Consider the following 24,084-nt stretch of genomic DNA (forward strand, 5'->3'; position numbering starts at 1 on the left):
AATCACCCTGAATAACTTTCGTTCTAATGGTCGGATTTTCACGAACTAAGTGTCAATCTTAATGATTCCTGGGGCTGACCTCAAATATGCTACTTAATTAGCGCTAACTATTAATTAAGTTACGAAATCAGACACAAAAACGTACTTTCTCTGAATAAACATAAATTTTTTTTAACATATTTGGATTTTTAACCTTCAAAATATAGGGGGTACCCGCAATCTGGGAAATATGGTCCCCATAGTTTGGTCAGGAGAGCGATCCAAAGTTCGGACCCCTTAATGTTAATTCCACTTTTTGCGTTTTTAGTCATATTTTTTAATCTAATAAAGCAATTCAAAGAAAATTGCACTCAGTTATAACACCCATTTACCCACAGATAATTTGATGCAAAAAATAATTGTTAATAATTATTTATTATTTAATTTCATTGTGGATGAAAAAAAGTTTGAATTATGAGGTATAATTTTTTTAAAATATCGTTTTAATCTATGTATTTTTCTACATCAAAATCTGAAGTTTCAACTGTTTTTATATGGTAGAAGCCGAGAAAAATCAAAATTAATTATTTTTAAAAAAATAATTTGGCGACAAAGAAAAAATATTTAAATGCGGTGATTAATCTTTAAATGTGGTTATCTTACGAGGACATGATTTACGCGCGTAGAGTAAAATTTCATTCATATATTTTTACTGGTAAACGATAGCTAATCCTTTTTTTAAATTATCAAATATGATGTTTTTTTTTTTTTTTCAGTTTTCAAAAAAATTATTCTTAATTTAAAAGAGAGATTTTAGTAAAACATTTTATTGAATAAAAGCATTCTATTAACGCATGTTGAGTTTAAGGCTACTGTACTAGGATTACTATACTACTATACTATATATAGTCTAATTCAGGGGCTCTAGTTGAGTTTTATAACAGCATGTTTCTGATAGAATGTAATTATATATCAGCTTTTTTCATTTTAATTGTTAGTTTGTTCTTTTAATTATTGATACAATTTCAGTAATATACTAAAGTATGCATAGATTTATCAATCATATGTTTATAAATTTTTTCAATATCTATTTTATAACTATTAATATGAATGCGTAGTCAGCATTTTTAAGCATCTTAAAATTTCTTTACATTTTATATATAGCTCCTTAATCTTAAAATAAATTTGCAAATTACCTATTTCCCCCTTTTTTCTCCGAATTATTTTTCTAAATTTTTAATAAAATTTTGACGTTTCTCAAAATCTTATTTTTTATGCTACCATGTATGTTATTTTTCCATTATTATACTAATCAATTGTTTTAGTACTTTAATTTATGTTTTCCATTAAAATAAAACTGCTTTTTAAATTATTGTTAAGTTTTTATTGAAAGAAAATTTTGAATTATTGCCAGCAATTAAAAATACTCTACTGATCAATATCATTCGAGGCAGAACAGTTGACTATTTACTAAGCATACTATTGTTTCCGAAAAATGAAGATAAATTATTAATTTTCTTTTTTTTTATTGTTTCTTATTTATTTGAGTAATGAAAAGTAAATGCGTATGCGTGCACAGCAGAAAAATACAACAAATAGTTTTGTTTTTTAAATGAACAAAAAAGTATGGACATACAATTTTATTTTGACGTTCAAAGTTATTCTTGCCCTTCTAACTTAAAGAATGTCACCCTTTTCTTTTAAAAAGTTGAAAATGTCTGCTTAAAAAGTTGTTTAGATTATTTAGCACATTTCAAGAAAATATTGTTATATCAGGAAAATGTTCGATATGCCTTGTTTTGTTAAACAACTACTNCAGATTAACTGTTTAATTTTACAATTTGTTTTATCTAACAGTGACAAAACTTTTAAAACGTAAAGATTAAATTTAGTTTTTAAACGAACTTATGTTTCATTAAAAAAGAAAGGCAACATTTTAAAATTCACATTTTAAACCCTGGTAGGTGTAAAAAAAATCGTGATATTTGTATCGAAGTTATTTTTTTTTAAAAAAATAACAATAGTTAAATGTAATAATAGTTATTACAATATATGTTGCTAATTTTTTTAAAAAAAATAGGTCTTTGCAATAAAAACATTTACAAATTTTTTTTCTGAATGTAGTAAGAAATATAAGTGGTGCAGAATATCGTTTTTTATTTTTATATAATGAATAAATTTTAAGGAATAGTGTTAAGGCTAAAGACGAGAACTACTTAAATTTTTTTAATAAGGGCAGTACTTTAATTAAAAATTATTTGTTAAGGGAAAAAAATCCTTATGTTTTAAAAACCCATTTAATAATATTAAAGAAATGTGATGAACGAAAATATTTTTTTCTCTCATTCAAATGCTGCGATTATTTGCGCATCGGTAATATCGAAATAAAGCTGTTTAAAAAATTTTTGTGCGCCAACATTTGTGATACTGCGCCAAGTACTGCACTCCTTCCATCACGTGATTGTAGCTCTTTGCTTGCTATCTGTGGCGTGTCTTTTCGGAAGGAATAAAGCGAACTTGGTTCCTCTACCTACTATTTCAACTCTATGATTATTGCCATCCATTAAAAATACTCTACTGATCAATATCATTCGAGGCAGAACAGTTGACTATTTACTAAGCATACTATTGTTTCCGAAAAATGAAGATAAATTATTAATTTTCTTTTTTTTATTGTTTCTTATTTATTTGAGTAATGAAAAGTAAATGCGTATGCGTGCACAGCAGAAAAATACAACAAATAGTTTTGTTTTTTAAATGAACAAAAAAGTATGGACATACAATTTTATTTTGACGTTCAAAGTTATTCTTGCCCTTCTAACTTAAAGAATGTCACCCTTTTCTTTTAAAAAGTTGAAAATGTCTGCTTAAAAAGTTGTTTAGATTATTTAGCACATTTCAAGAAAATATTGTTATATCAGGAAAATGTTCGATATGCCTTGTTTTGTTAAACAACTACTAATGTAAAGAACTGTAAAAAGATTCCAAAAGCGTGCTATTTTTAGAATCATCAAAAAAAAAATTTCTTTTTCTAACATTAGGATTTTTTCTACTTAAATAACCTATAATAATAGTTTTAATACACGTTTTGGAGAAATAATGAATACAAATTTGGATCTTATATTTCGTAATAAGGAAACAAGAATATTAATAGTTCATTGATAATTGTTTCATTGCACCGAAGTAGTTAATTCTTTTCGAAACAATCGGCCTTGCAACTATTTAACTTTGATTCTTTGGACTAGGGGTCATATCATGCATGCCATTCGACTTTAAAATTTCAAATATAAAATGCAAAAATTACAAGAATGCGTAAGTTGACCTTAACTAATAATAAAAAACGGACAAAATCGTTGGCAAAAGAAGTTATCTCATGAAAAGAATGTCTGAGTTAAAAACTGTGACAAGTTACTGTCTCTTGTTTAATTTGGGGTATTATAAATATAAATTTTTCATTCTTTTAATTTTTTTAATTATTTTTTTTTAATAAACTAACGAAATGAGTGTGTAAATAACCAAGTTTACTTAGTATCATTCGCAAATCATAAGAAGTGCGAATTCTTGAGCTCAGGCATAGGGTAATAGGATATTTCATGCATAATCAGTAGTTTCAAGATAGAACTCTTATGTAAGAAGGCAGCTATAACTTCTTCAAAAATTCTAATGTGGAAAAATACTTGTTATTTTACAAATGTTATAAAGCATGTGTATTTTTTAAATGGTTATTTATATAATTTTCACATTGGCCATTAGTTTTCCCTTGATGAAGCAAAAACGAAGACCCTAGTAAGGAGCTGAAAACGAAATCATTATGAATTATTATCTTTTAACATTTTTTTGAATTCTCTAACTTTGCTATTTAAACTCTATGATCCGCTGTAACATGTTTTTGTTTTAGTCAGAATATTGAAATTTTTTATATTTTTTTCAATTAACATACAACAACATAGTTCAAGAAATTAACATTTTGAAAGAGTTGAACTAATTTTTTCAAAGAGCAAATCTCTAACAATACTTCGGAGAATCATAAAAAAATAATTTAGCACAATTTCTGAGTTAGTTTATAATCTAAACACCCTCCCCCCGCAATTTGAAATTCGATGATAAAATTGATTATTTTTTGTAAAAAGAGATTGCTACAAAGCAATTTAAATAAAAGAACTGATAGGAAAGAATACGTAAAAGTTTGCTACACTACACTAAATAAATTATTTATGTTAAATAATTAAAATATAAATTTACAAAATATTTACTTGTTTTATATAATTTTTACAGTTAAAAATGAGATGTTTTATTAATTCATCAAATGAAAAAAAAATTATTTCATTTTAAACCATATTTTCACTTATAAATCTTTAAGTTTTTATAGCAAAGGAAATCAGACTGATGGAAAAGGTTTTCTCCTTCCCAGTGTAATAAAGCAAATTGAAAGAAAAGGAAGAGAATTTTTTCTCGGAATAAAGAATAAAACTAATTGTAGCAGAATCGTGCCATCATACAATCTTGTGAAGGTTGTTTTTCAAGGCTTTGGATTAGGATAATGTGAGTAGAATCGAGCAGATTGTCACAGACCTCGTTTTAAGGTTAGAAGGTTTACACGTAAACCGCATAAAAACTGATTTAGGTTCACTTGAAAAACCTTTTTCTGTTATCTGGGAATTAATAAGAGCTTATAAATCCCAACAATTCTTCGTCTTATTTTCTTTACAATTTATGAAAGTTAAATGATTCTGTTAACAATATTTCGTTTTAATATTATTTACAATGTCGGTATTTTTTTTCCTTCCTCCTTTTTTCCCTCAATGGAAATTTTACCAGAATTTCTTGGTTTTTCTCGTAATGTTTTTTCGTTATTTATTTCTTTACTTCTTTTTCTTCTTCTTTAGAATGAATGTTGAGTCTTAAGTGTATTTAGAACGAATGTTGACCATTAAATAAGCAGGGAAAGTAAGTTGTAAAAGTTAACTTTTACAACTTACCATTAAATAAGTTGTAAAAGTTAACTTTTGAGGAACATGTGTAATTTGAAGTCCCATAATGTGCGACCTAAATCAATAACACCGATTTAAAGAAAAAAGATACTACAGAAAAATGAGCAGATGCCTATTGCGTTATACACAACGACAGATATCGTAAGAGAAGAGTGGCGCAGTGGAAGCGTGCTGGGCCAATAATAGATACCATACATCACACGCGTCTCGTATCCCTAGCAAAATACAACCCACACGAAACTTGGCGTGAGAACAGCCTCGACGCTTCACAATTTCTGATGCAATCATACTACAGATTTCTAGGGTTTACATAAAAGATTCTCGGCTGCCAAGACAGTTTCAGCCGAAAAAAATAAATAACAGTAGTTGAGTTTAGAAGTTATTTCAGTGGGAAATTTCGTTTCGTGTAACAACTACAACTTCAATATTTTTGCTAAAAAAATAATATTAAATATACCAAATATTATAAATTATCTTGATAAAAAATTAATTATATGTTTTAAATTCTTTATTATATTTAGACATAGTTGAATTAAAATTAGGGTAGGTTTTTCATTTTGCAGATAAACTTTTCTGCGGTCCTGCCATTTCTGAAGAAAACTCACTATCCCGCGTGACGCCATTTTCTGAAGAGTTTATTTTCCATTGTTGAGGATTCGCCGGTATAATACAAGTGGAAAGTTCTTTTTAAAAATTCTCTGTATTAAATTCTTTTATTAAAAAAAATGAGTGATAGAGAGGTAAGTTAAAATCCCACATCTTGTTTTAAAACTATTGTTTTTGCTTGTTTTAAAGTGATCATAAATTTTTGTTGCAAGTTGACAAATTCTGCTGATAATTATGATTCCTTGCTTTATAAGTTGTTTTAAAAGTATGAAAAAATTTTGTTTTTCGACGAATTTTGTGTTAATTAATTTCAGCATTTTTTAAAAATCAATTTATTTAAACACTTAAGTATTTCAAATAGAATATTTATAATTCATAGGAAGGATTCTAAAACACATATTTTGCCCTAAACACTTCGTTTAATAATTAACACTTGAACTTTTAATACCATATTTACTACATAGATAAATATGAAATGACATAGTTAAACGCAGTATCCTTAATTAATATTTGCATTGGTGTAATTGTATTAACTCCTGATTTATATCCTAAAAACAAGTCATTGGCATATCCCTTTTCTGTTGAGTTTTTCAGAAGAATCAATATAGCATGTATTTTTTTTCATGATTTTGGCATTTGCTTTGTTTATCTAAACAGTAATTTGTTTCACCATTGCTACTTATTGTGCATATATGTTTATTGTAATCCAAATGTAATACATTGATCTAAGGGAAGAATCTCATATTAAGTTTTATGGTATACATGGGTGTTTTTCAGACCATTGCCAATTGGACAGGAAATTGTATAAATTTAAATGGCTCTGAATTTGTAAAATCTTGTTTATTTGTATTAAAAAGTAAGAACCTTTGTATTATGTTTCTTTCTGTGTCTAAATTGACATATTTAAATCATCCTTTTAAAATCAAAAATTTTTGAAGATTCGTGTATTACAAGTTTCATGTTAATAATGTGTGCATTTTTTTCTCTTTACTATGCTCATTTATAAAACAGCGAATTATTATTAGAAAAGTATTGTTATTAATTCAAGGAACAATGATGCAGCATAGATATTTTGTTTTTTCTTAAAGTTACTAAGAAAGTATAAGCTGATTTAAAAACTAGTTTAAATAGTGGTAACAGATCTACACACTGAAAGTTCTTTACCTATTTATTTATCTTAAGTAATACATTTTGTTCTATTCAATGTAAGATAATATTTTTGTTTATTTGAAGGAGCATAATAGATATTTCTTTAGATCTTCTCTAAATTTTTTAGTGTTTATTAAAAAATGTAACAGTGTTTATTAAATAATGTTATTAATATTCTATAATTACCTCTTCACCTATTTAAACTATTGATTAATTTGTTCTGAGTTCAGTTCAGGGTTGAAAATTTTTTGCAAATTCGCTGTTTTGTTTGGCTTTAACTGCGATGTCTAACGATTCCTTTTTTGACAGCTGTCAAAGCCCCCAAATTTTGGTGGAAGGATAATTATTAGCTATTATAAATATGTAGTGTTCTCCCTAAGTATTTTTAGACGGGTGGCCAGCCCTTCTAAATGCACTCTATTGCCATTTTTATGAAAATAAACCGCCATGCCTTTAAAAAACATTGCCTTTTTATTCATTCCATTTTTGAGAAAAATTAACTGTTATAATTAGATAATATAATAATTAGACAAAAAATATTTGTTTAAAGGATTAGTTTAATAATAAGTTTCTAGTAATAAATTTATGAGCAAAATTGAATATTTTTGTGTTCATCAAAATATTAATAGTTTCTAATTAATATTAAACAGTATTAGATCTATTTGTGTGAAATACTTTTTAGTAGATTATTAATTACTTTAAATTTGCCACTTAATCTGTTATTTTAAATTTTTTTGTTTTATATAAGCAAAAAGAAAAATTAGTTTTTTCATCTCTTTTTCCCTTGCTTTTTATCAATACAAAATTTACATCTAGAAATTTGAGAGATATGTATTATGTAAAATGATTTAACCATAATCAGTAAGAATGTTAGTAAAAAATCCTGTTTATTAAGATATTCTTTAAAATTTTTAACTTTTTAATTGTGTTAAATCTTTTGATTCTATAAAGAGACAAAAATAATTCCATAAGCNTTTCCATTGGTTGGGGTCCTTCTCCAACGAGGGTGCTAGCTAGATCCCCACCCGCAGATTATTGGCTAAGAAACCTAAAAGAAATCAAGACCGACAGGGTCCCGACTACCTGGCGACTGCTCAGGCCTCCCTCCTTTACAATAAATCTTCTTTTAATTGCCTATGTCACTACTACACCTACCCTATTTATCACAGTATATCTTTTTATATAGCATTTATGCAATGCTAGCTGAAAAAAGATGCTAATATTTAAAAAAAAAATACTATTGCAAAGCAAGCAAATTTATTCGGTGAATTGCTAGTTAGAAATTGGTATTAAAAATTCTTAAATTTTTGCATTGAAAAATATTTATAGACAACTAACAAAAAAAGGTTACAAAGAAGTTAAAAAAATTTTTTTAGTCAAGTTTTCTTTGTACTTTAAATTAAAAATGATTTTGAATACTTCAAATTTAATTTGAAGAAAGAAAAATTCATCCACAATGTCTTACTTTTTGTGAAATATTTGAATTTGTCTGTTTACTAATTAATTTATTGTTCCACAGAACAGCAATGATGGTATTGGGAATAGCTCTGATCGCCAGTCACTAGAAGAAAAAACGCCATCTGCAGAAGGATCACCTTCACCTCAGATAGAAGAAGAGAGACGTACCCATTCACAGAGTCGTAGTAGATCAAGATCACATTCTTTTCGTCGCAGAAGATCATACTCACGATCTAGGTTTGCGAATTTGCATATTTTTTAAAGCATTGATTACGTTGACAATTAACAAAAGCTGCGAGTGATCATATAGTTTTATATTCAGAGTCTAATATTAGGTCATCTGTTTTCTGGAAATGGATTTATTTTTAAGAATTGTCTATTGTCTAAAAAAGGAGGATTGTACTTATTTACGAAATATATATTTTATTTTATGTGTTTGTCAGAAAAAAGATCATAAAAATTTTTCTTCCTCTCTTTAGTTTTAGAAAATGTTTGGTGCATAAAATCTTTCAAATATCTTTTATGTATAAAAGGAATAAAAAATTAATTACTTGGAAAAAAATACTCATAGTGAAAAAAAATTTCTTCTCTCAGCGATCACATGCCTAATTTTAAACCGTATAATAAATGAAGCTGAAAATGTATTATGTTTGTATCAAGCTGTAGGCACATTTTTGACCTAAATTATGAATGTTTTATTGTTCTTTTCATTCGTTCATTGTTTAGTATTTTTATTAAATAGGAATACCTCCTGACTTTTATCCTGCTTATTTTTATCCTGCTATCCTGTTTGTTTTGGTTATTTTTATCCTTTGGTTATATTTATCCTTGGGTTATCTTCATACCTGCACTGTTAATTCTTCAAATCGAAAGGAGAAAAGAAAAAAAGGAACAGAAACCAATGTTATTGATTACAGAGGAATTCTATTTTTCTATTTTTTCATTTATTTTATCATTCAAAGTATTCTTTAATTTAAGCATTATTTAACTACAAAGCACACTTGTCTTAAAAATGCCTTTTTTGGAATAAAGTATGAAATATTTACTGTAAAGAACTATTTGAAAGAAATTTATTATCAGTTAAAATTAAAAATAGCCAGTTTAATGCATGTGACGTGTGTATAGTATTTAAATATATAATATCTATTTATACTAGCCTAACCTGATCTCTATTGCAGTGCATATGACGCCCTTAAAGGAAATACTGATATTTGCCCATATAAATATAATTTTTTTACATTTTTGTTCAATAAATTTATTTGTAACATTAATAAAATAGCTAAATTAGTCCGATTCAAATCTTAAGTTGCACTTATTTTAGTCACAAGTACCCTGTCTCATTTTTAGGACAATTTTTGAATATCAGTAACAATGAAGTAAACAAAATAAGCAGTGTGAAATGTTATTTACGTTTCGTGTTTAATAGATTCAGTATAATTTCAATTTACTTGAACTGAAGAATGAAGTTATGGGTTTGTACTAATTTCATTCTTTGTCCTAGAAGCCATTCTAGAGGCCATCATAGATATAAGCATTACAGTCGTTCACGCTCTCGCAGTCCTCGACGTAGAAGGTAAGTTGTACTTTTCTCTTTTTGTATATTTACAATGATTGCTAATTTGAGTTTCTGTTCTGATATTTATGAAGATTGAAATTGCTTAATATTTTTTCATTGTTTAATTTAAATTTTATTAAGGTATTTTTTTAATTATTCAATCCTTCATTTCTAAAACATGCATCTGATGTTGAACATTATAACAAATGTACCTTAATATTTGGGCTGATATTAACCTTAAAATAATATTTTTATATATTTTTATGCAATATGCTGTTTGCCTAAATACTTTGAAGCAGGGTTTGTTGATTTAAATCAGCTTGATTTAAATCATGATTGAAATCAAATTATTTTTTTTAAAAAAATCATTGATCTAAATAAACTGATTTTTTATAATATATATATTGATTTAAAAAGTTAAAAAAACAGTGTTTTGAATTATTGATACTGTTAAAGTTTTAAAATTTATTTTAAATGAATTGCTGCATTAATTAATTTTAGCTAACGAAATTACTTTCTTTCTTGGCATGTGTTAAAATCCAACACATTTGAAATTACATTTTTAAAAAATCTTTTGATTCTTGAGATTGAAAGTACAGATTAAAATAAACATTTAAGATTTTTTTCTCATAATATGTTTACATTATCTTTGATGTTATCAGATTTTCTATAAAGAAATTATGTGAAATTTTTTTTTTAATGAGAACATAGATTTAAAAAAAAAATTTTTTTTAGCTTATCTATTTTGATGTAGGATTAAAAATGAATATTTTACTATCAAAATATATAGATTAAATATTTATAAAGATAATTTATTTTTTGATGAATGACTACATTTATAAACACTGTTACATTTATTTTTTAATTTCAAAAACCAAAAAAAAAAAAAAAAAAAAAAAAAAAAAAAAGAATTCACAATTTTAAATTAAAATTATGCTTTGGTAATTGAAACATTGTTTTAAAAGTTGAAGTATTCTTTAAATTCTCTATTTCATCTAGTCTTTAAATTTCAATCATGCATTTGTTTCAAATGGTTACAAAGCTATGTATTATAATGAAAAGTTGTTTTAGGTAGTTAGAGCTTCTAAAATATTCTAATAATATAGTTTTAATATTAATTTAATTTAGATTAAACATTTATAAAGTTTCTTTAGTCATAAATCAAAGTTCTTACAGTGTATTTGAATCAAAAAAATCACGAACCCTGCTTTGAAGTATCCAAAACTGAGAATAAATTGCCTTTTAATAAAGGTAGGATAGTGTTTAAAAGTAATATCAATTATGTATCATTTTAATAAAATGAGTAGAAGGGAACATTAAATCTATGTGTTACCGTAAGGTTTAATGAGAACAATTCAACTCTTATTCAGATATCGATTTTATATTCTAGGGGTGTTCAACCTGCTAATTCTAAGTGTTCAACCTGTGGTCAGTTTTTAAATTTTTTTTTTTAAAAATTTAAAAAAAAAATTCGTAAATTTAGGTTATAGATGTATGTATGAAATCTGATAATTATGAGAGTCCCAATATTTTTTTATACGCTGTTGCGACACTTAAAAACTTAACAACACCTAATGCAAACCCTGCACTTTAATACTTAACCTTTTGATTTTAACTTTGTGAACAGATTTGTTAAATATTGAATGTAGGGACCATAGAATAATTTACTTCTGACCAGAATGTTCAGCTGAAATACTCATTGTATTATCCTTTCAAAATTATTGAATTTTTTGTAATTTCATTAGGTGAAACATTCAACCAAGTAACAAATTTTAATAAAAATTCAATATGGTCATTCACTAATTTACATTAGCAATGTGGATTTATTAAAGTTTTCTTAGTTTACTTAATTCTCAATATATCTTTATAAAATCAGTATGATCAATAATATTTATCAATATATTGTGTATCAATATATTATGTCTTGTTGAATATGCTTTTATAAATAACTTTTATTTAAATCACACAATAACTTTTTTGAATAATAGTTAAATGAATTATAATTTTGATTTAAAAAAATTTTTTTTAGATGATAAAATAAAGTAATTATTTTTAAAAAAAAAACAGATTGAGCCACTCAATACCATATACATTGAAACCTCCTGTTATGGACACTCCTGCAAAACGGACGCCTCTCAATACGGACATATTTTTAATTCCCCGGGAATCTTCTATGAATAAACCATTACGTACATTCTCCGCAAAGCGGACACTCCCGTATCATATGTCTATTTTTAATTCCCCGGTATCATATGTCTAACGTGAGTTTCTATGCTAATAGGAAAATTATATTTATTTATCTGTAGCTACATCCAGAATTTTGTATTTATATCAAACTTCTTTATATATTCTTTTTTTATATTTATTATATAAAAAAGAATATATAAAGAAACTTCTTTTTTATCTCTTTTATATATTTCTTATTGTTTAAATAAATATTCTTGTAGATATTTACGGTATCCTTGAAGATATTATTTAATTATTTCTACATCTTTGAGAATATTCTAAAAACAATTTACGGTGTTAAATTTCGTTATTAGGGTACCCTTCCCGTAAACGGACAACTCTCATAAACGGACAAATTTTTTGGTCCCATGAATGTCCGCTTAACNATTGAAACGGACTGAGGACAGTACGCTCCTATTTGGTATCATATGTCTAACTTGAGTATCTATGCTAATAGGAAAATTATATTTATTTATCTGTAGCTGCATCCAGAATTATGTATTTATATCAAACTTCTTTATATATTCTTTTATCTTTCTTATTCTTTAAATAAATATTCTTGTAGATATTTACAGTATCTTTGTAGATATTATTATAATTATTTCTACATCTTTGAGAATATTCTAAAAAAAATTTACGGTGTTAAATTTCGTTATTAGGGTACCCTTCCTGTAAACGGACAACTCTCATAAACGGACAAATTTTTTTAGTTCCATGAATGTCCGCTTAACGGAGGTTTCACTGTATATATAGAGAGAAAGAGGGGGGGGGAAATTTAATTGCTTAATTAAGATTTGCAATCTTATTGGTGCTTATCTTTCCCATAATTAGTTTTAAATGGTTGCTAACATATTGGTTTTTTGTCCTCAAAAATGTTCTTATGTTGATTAAGATTTAACTTCAATTATATGTTTATATAATTTTATTATTTTTTTTATCAACGAATTCTTTCTGGTAATTTTTTTTTTCTTTTTGAATATTGCCCAGTAAATTCCTTTAGTCTTATTTGCCCTTCTAGTCACATTTATAGTTCATACAATTTATTATTTTTAACCAGTGTCGACATAACTAAATAAAAATAAAATAAGGCTGAATAAAAAAACTCATTTAAAGATCAAAAAATTTACTTATTGCATAATAACACTACACATGTTATTTTTAAAAGTAAAGTTGAACATGAAAGGTACGTGTATTTCAGTGAGAAATGTTTTTTGTATTTTTGGTCGTAAGAGTTCTGAGAGAATGGATAAGATTCCATAGGTTTAAAAATTAATAAAAAAATTAGTATTTAAAATGTTTTAATCTTATGAGATAATGTAATAAAGACATCAAACTAAATTCTTATATCTGTTTTTTTTTTTGTAATGTATATTCAAAGTAAGTTTGTAATTTTTTCCCTATTTAGCTCTAGAAGCAGAAGTCGTAGGTGAGTAGCGAAACATTTTGATTTCTAAATTCGTTTTGTATGTTGTGTTTAAAATTTATATTTTTATTAACTTTTAGTAATGTTCTTAATTTAGCCGTTCTTATTCTGCAAGACGATCCTATTCTCCTCGGTATAGTCCACGTAACTCATATTATGAAGATCGTTATTATGGCAAGTATGAGGGTAAAGGAGGGCGTTATTCCTCATCAAGGTATAATCGTTCTCCCATGTCCAGTAGGAGAAGGCATGTTGGAAATCGGGTAAGTTTTTGCCATAAGTAAATTTTTTTTGTCTTTTGTCATTCTATTCCAAATAGTATACTGAATTCTTTTGAAATAGGACAATCCTGAGCCTAGTCGTTGCTTAGGAATTTTTGGACTTAGTCTTTATACTCAAGAGCGAGAACTTAGAGATGTGTTTGGTAAATATGGTCCTATTGAAGATGTACAAGTAGTCTATGATGCTCAGGTAAATACAGTGCGGTTTGTCTTTCAGCTTTCTTTCCTTATTTCCAGCCAATATATATAAAAAAAATTCCTCTTCCTTAAGCCATTGTATATATATAAAAACTGTTTGATAAGAAGAAGAATTAAAAATGCAAAAAATCTTAATTTTTCCCGTTTTCAATCTGTTATGTATAGACATGTCACTGTCAAAAGTGATTGCTAGCAAGCAGATTTGGATTTTTAGCAACAAAATAAAATTTTTGTCTGGACTGGACAGTGGGGAAAATGGTAACAGTGGTTTTTAAATTAACATGTTTTAAGTTAAAGACTTGTAATATATAATAAATAATTTAGTTACTAAATAAAACACAAAAATTTCTGTTTGCTTATATTGACAGTTTGCATCATTTAAAATTTTATTTGATTCATTTAAAGTATTAAATATTTGTGTTAAAAACAAAATAATTAATTTAATTTTTCATTCTGATATAAGAAACAAATATGTCATTTCAATTGCAACAGAACTAGTTCATCAGAGTTGTGTGAATTGAAATATCAAAAACTTTTTGAAATGTTAACTAACAGAAGATTATTCTCCTACACTTTCAATGCAGTTAGTTATTCAATAACATTGGGAGTAAAATGTGTCTAATAAAATGGTAATTCTTTCAAATGTAATTTAATTACAAGAGGAACATTATTGGAACCAATATTCTGTTGAATCTTCGAAATATTCAATTTATATTCATGTGTTTGTAAAAAGTGCTTCATTTATTTCTTTTTTGCTAGATATTTTTCTTTGCCATGCTGCTTCTCTGTGAATCATGCAAAAAGTGTTGCTTTCACAGCAGTGTTTAACTGCTGTCCATTTCAGTGCACCTATGTCTGAATCATACAGAAGAGCCAGTTGTTTTACATGTTTGATGCACTACTTTTAAGTTTGCATCTGGATTCAATAAGCACTGTTCACATAAGGATTCTCACTTCACTCATAGCATTGGATAAACTCATTTTCAAGATTCATCTTCTATCTTTTAAAATTCAACCTAACATCTATAAAAAAAACACGCTAAATTTTAGGTGCACGATTTTAAAAGTATAAATTGGGGGACCCTTTTAATATTTATCAAATGATTCAAATTGGTCATTTCTTAAGCATTAAGTATTTCTCTTTATCATTTGATTGAAAAAGCATTTTAAGTTAACAATTCAATAGTCTCAGAATTGTTAAATTAATATGTTAGGTCGATATAATTTACTTCTATCAGAAATGTTCATATGCATTACTCATTCTGTTTTCAAATTGAAATTATTCAAACTGTTTTTTAATTATTAAATTAAAAAAAGTATTGACTAAAATGACAGATTTTTATAATAAATTAAAAGGTCATACAAAAAATTATATTTGTAATATGAATTTATTTAGTGCTCACTTAAAATTGTACGACATAAATGCAGTATGATCAAAAAAATAGTCTTATAAATATTTTTGTTGTGTATGCATTTATAAATTTTTATTTCTAATTCTAAAAACTAATTTTGGTATTTTCTTCAATTCTTTTCACATAATTGAATGAATTTTTAATATAAAGTATAATATAAAGAAAAGATATTTAAAGTATAGTATAAAGAATAGAATGCAATTGAATATTTAAAATTGTTCATGTTAGTAGGCAAAAATTCTAAATTTGCTCTTTCGAAATTTGTATCTGCAGAACTTTCGATGAAAGGAATGTCATGAAATTATGGGTGCATGATAGTTTTTAGTGCTTAAAAGTATTTTTGCTTTGCTTACAAAGGGCTTACAGGGCTTTTTTTTTTGTAAAAAAAAATTTCCTATGCACCCTGTGATTTAATGTATCTGCCAACTAGTATAGCTGTAAAAGTATGACTTAGACATTGCGCTATAAATTATACTTAGATGATATTGACGATATTTGAATCAATATCAAAAGTATGCTCGTGATACATCTTTCTCCTGGAAAGAGGATAAAACAACTGCCCATCTATTTTGCAGAAAAGGCAATAAGGGCTGGTTCAAATTTGCCCAAACTAGAACATTGATTCTAAATAAGTATAGAATTTAGTGTCGCACATTTCTTTATTTATGATCTTTGCTTAGGTAGTACTTTTTTTATTCAGTAGTAAGTTGCTGTATAACTATATTTACTACACTTTAAAAAAGAAAAAATTACAAAAGTGAAAATGCTTTTTTTTTCTTAGCTTTGTTTTTGTGTCCCTAAATTACTAATCTGTTAAAAGTACTATTGAATTGTAATAATTTTTGTCATAATACATTTAATGTTCTGAAATTATCAAAATTTTGTGCAAATTTCAAAAATAAAGAAAAATTCCAAAATTTAAGAGGTTATTATGAAAAGAATTTCTTTCAAAATTAAAATTTCAACCATTACATAAATCTGTACTAATACAAATCATTGATGTTAGAAATGATGTATAATTGTAGTTTTAATATATCTAAAAACTTAAGTATTACCATTTTGTTTATTTGTTATTTTTATAAATTTTATTTATTTGTACAATAAGAAATTTTTGTGATAATTTAAAATCTTGTAACTATAAGTTTTAATTTTTTTTTTATTCATTAATTTTTTTTTATCCCCACTTGCATAATAAAATGTGTTTTCAAATATAATTTTAATGCCCTCTATTTTTTATACTTATGCACATTTATGTGATCACAACATTATGCCAATTTCTTCTGAATTTACAGTTCTGTCTTTGATTGGTATGAGTTCAATCAGTTTTTAGGTGTTTTGTATTTATATTATTATATCGGTTGCTGATAAATTTTATGTTTCACTAAAATTTTCCCTTATAGAGTGGAAGATCCAGGGGTTTTGCCTTTGTCTATTTTGAAGACACTGATGATGCCAAACTGGTATGTGAATCTATTTTTACCTTAAAATTAGTCACATTAATTGATTACTAAATATATGGGTACTTATATTGGAGTGTTGTCTTACTTTTTTTCTGATTTATTATGGTGTGCCTACTTTAAACTACAGTACTTCCAAAATCTGTATCACTTGTTTTTCGCTTCACGATGACTAAAAAAAGTAGATTAATCAGTTGTTAATTCATGAAGCAGGAACAAAACAAAAAATTTCACTGATTCGTTTGTAATTATCTTATGGTTAAATTATTTTTTCACATGCTTATATTATATTCACTTATAGTTTTAAAAGTGTCAATTAGAATTTTATTATGAATGAAATGCTATATTTCGGATTATTATGTTTTAGGGAAAAGAAACGTGCTAAAAGTTCATTTATGAAGTAAATAATGCAATTGTAATTCCAGAAATCTATAAATTTTCTTACCTATGAAATTTATGGGATCCTCCTTAAACCAAATTTTCTTTATCTAAACGTACCACAGTAAAATAACTATATTTTAAAAAATTTTTTCCTTAAAATTTGTCCATAAATTTTTTCTTTTTGCAATAGCCCACAAATCACCCATCAGTCACACCTATGGCTTGTTTTTGGACTATCTGGAACAAACCTCTTTACCACAAATATCTTTCTGCAAGATACTTTCAATAATGACAAATATATATGTTACTAATGTAAAGTAACAAAAATGTTGTGCTTACAAAATAATTTGTTATTGCAATAAAATAAAACTGCTAGAGTTTTTCTAGTTGAATCTGAAATATTTTTTTCATTCTAATAGTTTAAATATGAAATATTTTTTTATTCTAATAATTTAGTTTTTCAATCATGTGAGACCCGTTTTTGGTGGTGGCATAGCATTCAAATATTATTCTTGTGCATTCAATTTATGTTGATAACGTCATAGTCTGTGAGTAGTCGACCGGCCTTTTCTTAGCTGTTTTGTTGATCACACATAGCTCATGACGCTATCCCTTATCTGTAGTATGAGATTACTTAGGCTTCAGTTAATGGTAATAATTAATCAGTTAGTTAGGCTTAGTTTTAACTTAAAAATAGTTATGTTCTATTCTTATTTTTAAATTTTCTTTTTTTACTCTGTTTGTGAGAATGTGTCTGTATTTTTAAGTTAGGAAGTTGAATATTTTTAAGTTAACAAGGAACTACTCAAAAATAACAATTAATGCTAAGAAACTAACAATGAATAACTACAAAAAACAAGCAAAGAACTAATAACGATAACTTGAAGTGAGACAGAGTATAATTTAAATTGAATTAAAAAAAACCTCAAAAGGAATAGAATTCATTTTGTACCCCAAGTGGTAGTTTCAATGTCAACTGGGTGTGGGCAATTTATGGTCAAATTGGAGAGGGAAATGTAGTAGAGCACTTGTACAGCTGTCAAGATTGATTGATCAGTTTCTCCCAATTTGCATTTCTTTATTTTGTTTATAGCAAATGCAGGTGTTTTTATATTTCCCTTTCACTTTATTTTAAAATGCTTCAGGAAAAGATGTTTTGTTTGTCACAATTTTATTATTTTTTATATCATGCTTTTTTATTTTTAAAAAATAATAAAGTTACGTACTTCATCAGAATAGAAATAAAATTCCGTATAAAAGGAGAATATAACTGATTTTTTTTTTCTCTTATCAATAAAAATTTCTTAAGAAAATTCTTTTTTTTTTTTTTTTTATTGGATAGAGTGCCGAATTTCAGGATTCCCAATTAGGGGTCCCATATTGTGTGTTTATATATATATATATATTTGTTTGACATGATTTAAAGTCAAAATTGTGTATTAAGTTTTTAATAAATTGTATTATTTTTAAGTAGAATTCATTAATTAAAAATATTCATTGACTATGCAGTGAAGACATTTACGCGCTATAGCGCGTAAAATACGCAAAAAATTGAAATCGGACGCAAAAAAATGATCGCTACGCGTCCCGCGGGACGCGTAAATTTTTGAAGAAAGTTTATAAATTTCCCGACTTTTTAATCTTTGATATCGAAACATTTTAATAAAATCGAAAAATTGGGACTCAAAAAATAAATTGGTATGCATCCTCGGTATATATTGTTATAATTCATGTACTAATAATCTATTAAGTATTTTTCAGAAAGATTATATTTGTTTAAAAATTTATGTAAAGGACCCATTTTTTTAAAAGTCATGGGTCCCAGGGACCAGGAATTTTGAAAGCCTTGTGTCTTCCCTGACTATGTTTAATAAATCTCGCTCCAGGTGTACCAAGTATCAACTGTAAGACACTCTTGACACCATCATCCATCATTTTTATTACTTTTTCTTGTTTGTTATATGGTATGATGTATTTAAAAAACTTTTCTCTTACAACTATTTGAAATTTTAGCTAATCGACACACTAGTTAAATTTATTTTTAAAAAGAAAAAAATATTTATTTTTAAAAAGAAAAAAAATATTTATTTTTACAAAGAAAAAAAATATTTATTTTATCTTGTGAATTTTTTTTTCTTTTCTTCCATTCTTGAAATGGGAACATTATTATGGGATTATTAAAGATCACTTCCTCTTTAATTGTGAATTTTTATTTTGTTAAATTTCATGGACTTTCTATATGTTTTCAGGCAAAAGAAAGGTGCAATGGGACAGAAATCGATGGTAGAAAAATCCGTGTTGATTTTTCTATAACTAAAAGAGCTCACACGCCCACTCCTGGTATATATATGGGTAAACCTACATAGTAAGTTACCAGATTTCTGTGTTCATTTTAATGTATCAAAATTTATGTTAAATTTTATACACAGATTTACTTCAATTAACCTCTATTTGAATTTGCTTTAGAAATTTTAAAAATTTCAGTCTTCATTTTTAAATTTCCTATAACAAGTCTTAATTCCTCCTGAATTATGACCAATGAAAAGGAATTCAGCTTATGTTGCCAGAGCGCTTCCCATTATCAGGTGACTTCCTGTTTGCCAGCGCGAAAGCAAACATTAAAAGGAAATGGCTTGTATAAAAGCAAAACAGCAATTGGTTTATGGCAATATTTTTTTGCTCATTAGAATAATCTTGTTAATTTGTTATGGCTGAACGAAAACAATACAAACAAGCCTTTAAGGAGTCCTATTCTCTTGAATTTTCATTTATTTCTAGATCAAATTTTGGAGTACGTGATGTGTGCTGCAACGTATGTAAAAATGACTAGCATAGCGTATGGTTGTAAAACTGATAGTCAGACACGTAAAATCGTCAAAACACCAGAAGAACAAATTTTTTTAATGTAATTCTTTTTTCATAATTTCTGTTAAGTTGATATATAGTGCATACTATTATATTGTAATTAAACTAATGTTAATATAAGTCTTAAAATATGACATTTCTGTTTAATCCAAATATATTGTATCATCAAGTAGCTAGTCATAAGTTTTTTTTAAAAATTATTTCGTTATCTTGCTTCCACTGTCACAAGATTNAGCCAAGATAGGGTTTTGTAGAAATGTTTTTTCATAACATTAGTTTTGAATAACACATAAATAAAAGTTGTACATGTTCTATGCAAATTTTGAATCTATATTTTTTAAACAAAATATTAGGGATTCTTATATTATTTTCAAAACATTCCTATAAAATTCCTATAATTTCTTAAATGAATTCCTATATTTCCTATTATATTTTTGCTCTGAGTCACTTCTAGGCCTGTTCCTGAATTCTGACCAATGAGAAGGAATTCAGCTTATGTTGCCAGAGCGCTTCCCATTATCAGGTGACTTCCTGTTTGCCAGCGCGAAAGCAAACATTAAAAGGAAATGGCTTGTATAAAAGCAAAACAGCAATTGGTTTGCTCATTAGAATAATCTTATTAATTCATTATGGCTGAACGAAAACAATACAAACAAGCCTTTAAGGAGTCCTATTCTCTTGAATTTTCATTTATTTCTAGATCAAATTTTGGAGTACGTGATGTGTGCTGCAACGTATGTAAAAATGACTAGCATAGCGCATGGTTGTAAAACTGATAGTCAGACACGTAAAATCGTCAAAACACCAGAAGAACAAATTTTTTTAATGTAATTCTTTTTTCATAATTTCTGTTAAGTTGATATATAGTGCATACTATTATATTGTAATTAAACTAATGTTAATATAAGTCTTAAAATATGACATATTTCTTTTTAATCCAAAAATATTGTATCATCAAGTAGCTAGTCATAAGCGATTCGTATCCACTCTGTGTTGCAATTCGTATCCACTCTATTTAAATATCATACATTGTGATTTGTATTCATGCATGTTTAAAATCCAATATTGCGACTTGTATTCACACAATTTTAAAATCAGGTATCCCAGTTCTTGTAGGAAAGTTTTTTGTTGAATTGGTTTCTATAAAGGCGTGATATTCTTCTTTAGTAGGTAATTTAATTATAAATGTTATTTCAAAAAATTATGTTAAATAGAAATATGTATGGTATGTGAATTGTTATTGTAATATGTATTGGTAAATGAATAAGGAATAATTATATTTTTCCTTTCAGTCCTAAGTTCAGTGGAGGACATAGAGAGGGAGGAGGAGGTGGTGGTGGAGGCGGCGGTGGCGGCGGCTACAGAGGACATTCACCCTCACCCTACTACAACAGGCATAGATACTCCAGGTCTCGATCTCGTTCATATTCACCCCGTAAGTACGGGTACTACTGATGGAGTTTTGAGGAACATCTAATGTAACTTTTAGCTTACAATTAAAAGCAATTTATCTCAGTATTTGCTTATTGATAAATTTATTATTAATGCATTCTGGTAGTTAATAACTAGCACCTGATGTCTACATTCATACTGACTAACCTTCATATTTTATCATTGTATGCATATGACAAGTCAATGTTAAGTATGTTTAAGTTTTTGTTAAACTTTTACTTGAACTGATATTCATTCATCTGTAATAGATTGTATGTTCATTTTTTCTTCCCTTCCTTAATTTGTGTCATTTGTATTTGAAAGTTTTCTTTCAAATTATAAATAAAATTAAAAATGAACTCATATTGACCTTGTTTTTTATTTTAATTTCTAAGGGCACTGGAAGAGAAGACATTTATGAAGAATAAATATCTTAATTTTGAAGAATGAATCAAAAAATTCTTTAAGAAGCAGGAAAAAAATATAAGTTATGCGGTTTGAAGCTAAGAAATAACGAAAATGTGAAGCTTAAGGTATTGAAAAAAGAAAAAAATGGAAAAAAAGGGCTTTGAAAGGGGTAAATAATGAAGCCAAAAATGAAGACTTCAAAAAAGAAGTGGAGGTTATTTAGAAGTGGAAGATTGAAGTTAAGTAAAAAGTTCTGAAATTTTTTTAATTGATGTTTGCTTTAAGTAACCAAACATCAAATAAGCGCATTTGCCTCCCTATTTAAGTTTTTCAAACGAGGAGAAAAAAAAAACAACTTTCTAATACCTAAGCTCAAGTTAATTTCCATATATTTTTGTAATTTTTTTAATAAGGATGTAAATATTTTGAAAAAATAATTTAAATTTAAAGCTATTAAGTGAAGAAATTAAAAATGTAATAGCTTCTCTTCTTTAGTCTAATGTATCTTAATCTAGTTTGAGATTTTACGAATCTTTAACTTTAAATATTCATTAAAACTAATAATTTGTTATTTATAAATTTTTTTAAATTGTAGTTTCTTAACTTTTTAAAGAAGATTTAATTTTTATTAGCTGCAATTAATGTATTCGTGGATTTAGTTGCTTACTACATTGTCATTTTTTTCGTGTGTATATAACGGCTATAGATGCAATACAGATTATTTAAATTATGATAAAATTTTCTGGCTTATTAATATTTTAATGCTGTCAGTTCATTTTGCAAGACAGTTTGCAATAAAACAAGGGTGTGGGGGAGGGTATTTTCTTTCTCTCTTTTAAACTGTTTTTTATTTTCTTAAATTTTGTAAAAATATTTTAGTTAATTATTAAATATTTTAAAAGCCTTTTATTGATATTAATGTTTTCAATAAACAATTCAATAGTATTCTTTTAACCTTTTACTTACCTAATAAATATCCTAATATGAAATTTTTTGTGAGAAAACATTAAATTCTGAATAATTCTACACCATTTTACATGCATTTCATTCAATTTTCATTTTTAAATGGTTAAAAAAAAAAGATGTTTCCACTTTGCCAGTCACAATATAGTAAAGTCATACTTCAGCATTGTTTAATGTTATTATTTAGTATTATTATTGATAGAATGGGTATCAATGTTTATTAGTAAATAATATTAATTTGCCATTTAATTAATGGAACTTAAAACATAGCAACATATAAACATGCTGTAGCATTAAATAAAATATTACACGATAAAAAATATTTTAATAGATTTTTAATGTTTTTTTTTCTGTTAAAATATTTTTTTTTTACTCAAAAATGTTTTCAGAAAATATTTATTTCAAGATTATTAAACTATATAAATAGCTTACTGCATATTATATACTATACAAATTTGTTTTTGCAGGTTACAAGAAAATAATACTTAAAATTTACATTTCAAATTAGAACCTTATTCCCATTTATGGTTTTGATTATAGCAAGCATGATGTATCTGTAACAAAATCATAAGTATTTTTCCTTGAAAATCAGTTTTTGAAATGTTTAGCATTTAACGAATTATAAATAGTGAAATCCATACTCAACTCTACTGGATTTTGCTAGTTTCTTCTGGTCTACTTGTTTAATAAAAATTCTCCTGGTTTTTGTACATGAATTTTTTTTGCAGATTATGGCCTGCTTGAATGTTTAAATAAGTGTTACTCATACATAGTAAAGTGTGGCTCATTTATAAAATTCAGTTAACTAACTTCGAGGAATTAAAATGCCTTTTACTATTCAAAATTATGAATAAACGTAATACATTTAAGATCATTTAATGTGAAATCATAAGTGGAAAATATTAGTTTTTCTATTTTGATGACTACAAAAATCTCTGAAATTCCCTGTACTTAAAATATTTGTATATTTTGCAACAATTATCATGAAATTTATATTTTGTAAAATCTACTGGATTTTTTTCTATCCCTGCTTGTAGCTATGGAAGTTCCCATGTCCATAGTTGTTGGGACTTCAAATAGTAGTCATTCAAATGATAGGTCATTTAGTTAAACTTAATTATTCACTAAGAAGATTACAAATATACGATAATTAACTTAAATTTCATTCGTTTACTGTAGGCCAAATGACTTTTAACTTAAGACATAATGGTATGATATATCTATCGCCACACATACATGTAAAATTGAGTAGGTGGTAATTCACTACCCCTTTCATGAATAAAGAGACCTTTTTCTTAATC

The 24,084-nt window shown here is 26.5% G+C and overlaps 1 protein-coding gene across 6 annotated transcripts; it reads left to right on the top strand.

Moving 5' to 3' along the window:
* Positions 1-5,539: 5,539 nt before the first annotated feature.
* Positions 5,540-22,123, top strand: LOC107440024 (transformer 2). Of its 6 annotated transcripts, none has more exons than XM_043043622.2 (10): positions 5,554-5,710; positions 8,245-8,420; positions 9,688-9,756; positions 13,370-13,390; positions 13,485-13,650; positions 13,730-13,858; positions 16,679-16,738; positions 19,366-19,481; positions 21,274-21,416; positions 21,808-22,123. In XM_043043622.2, the coding sequence occupies exons 1-10, from the start codon at positions 5,696-5,698 to the stop codon at positions 21,831-21,833; spliced, it is 921 nt and encodes a 306-aa protein (XP_042899556.1). In that variant the 5' UTR covers positions 5,554-5,695; the 3' UTR covers positions 21,834-22,123. The 6 variants fall into 6 exon arrangements, with proteins under 6 accessions (XP_071039688.1, XP_042899556.1, XP_042899555.1 ...); XM_043043621.2 differs by having other exon boundaries at positions 5,561-5,710; positions 9,685-9,756; XM_071183587.1 differs by lacking the exon at positions 21,808-22,123 and having other exon boundaries at positions 5,540-5,710; positions 21,274-21,777.
* Positions 22,124-24,084: the final 1,961 nt, after the last annotated feature.

Source organism: Parasteatoda tepidariorum, chromosome 7 (genome assembly GCF_043381705.1).
Source record: "Parasteatoda tepidariorum isolate YZ-2023 chromosome 7, CAS_Ptep_4.0, whole genome shotgun sequence".
NCBI lineage: Eukaryota > Metazoa > Arthropoda > Arachnida > Araneae > Theridiidae > Parasteatoda > Parasteatoda tepidariorum.

Coding starts and splice junctions, on each gene's coding strand:
- LOC107440024 (XM_043043621.2), top strand. Junction 13,859..16,678: donor AAGTAGTCTATGATGCTCAG/GTAAATACAGTG, acceptor TTTCCCTTATAG/AGTGGAAGATCCAGGGGTTT. Junction 16,739..19,365: donor ACACTGATGATGCCAAACTG/GTATGTGAATCT, acceptor ATATGTTTTCAG/GCAAAAGAAAGGTGCAATGG.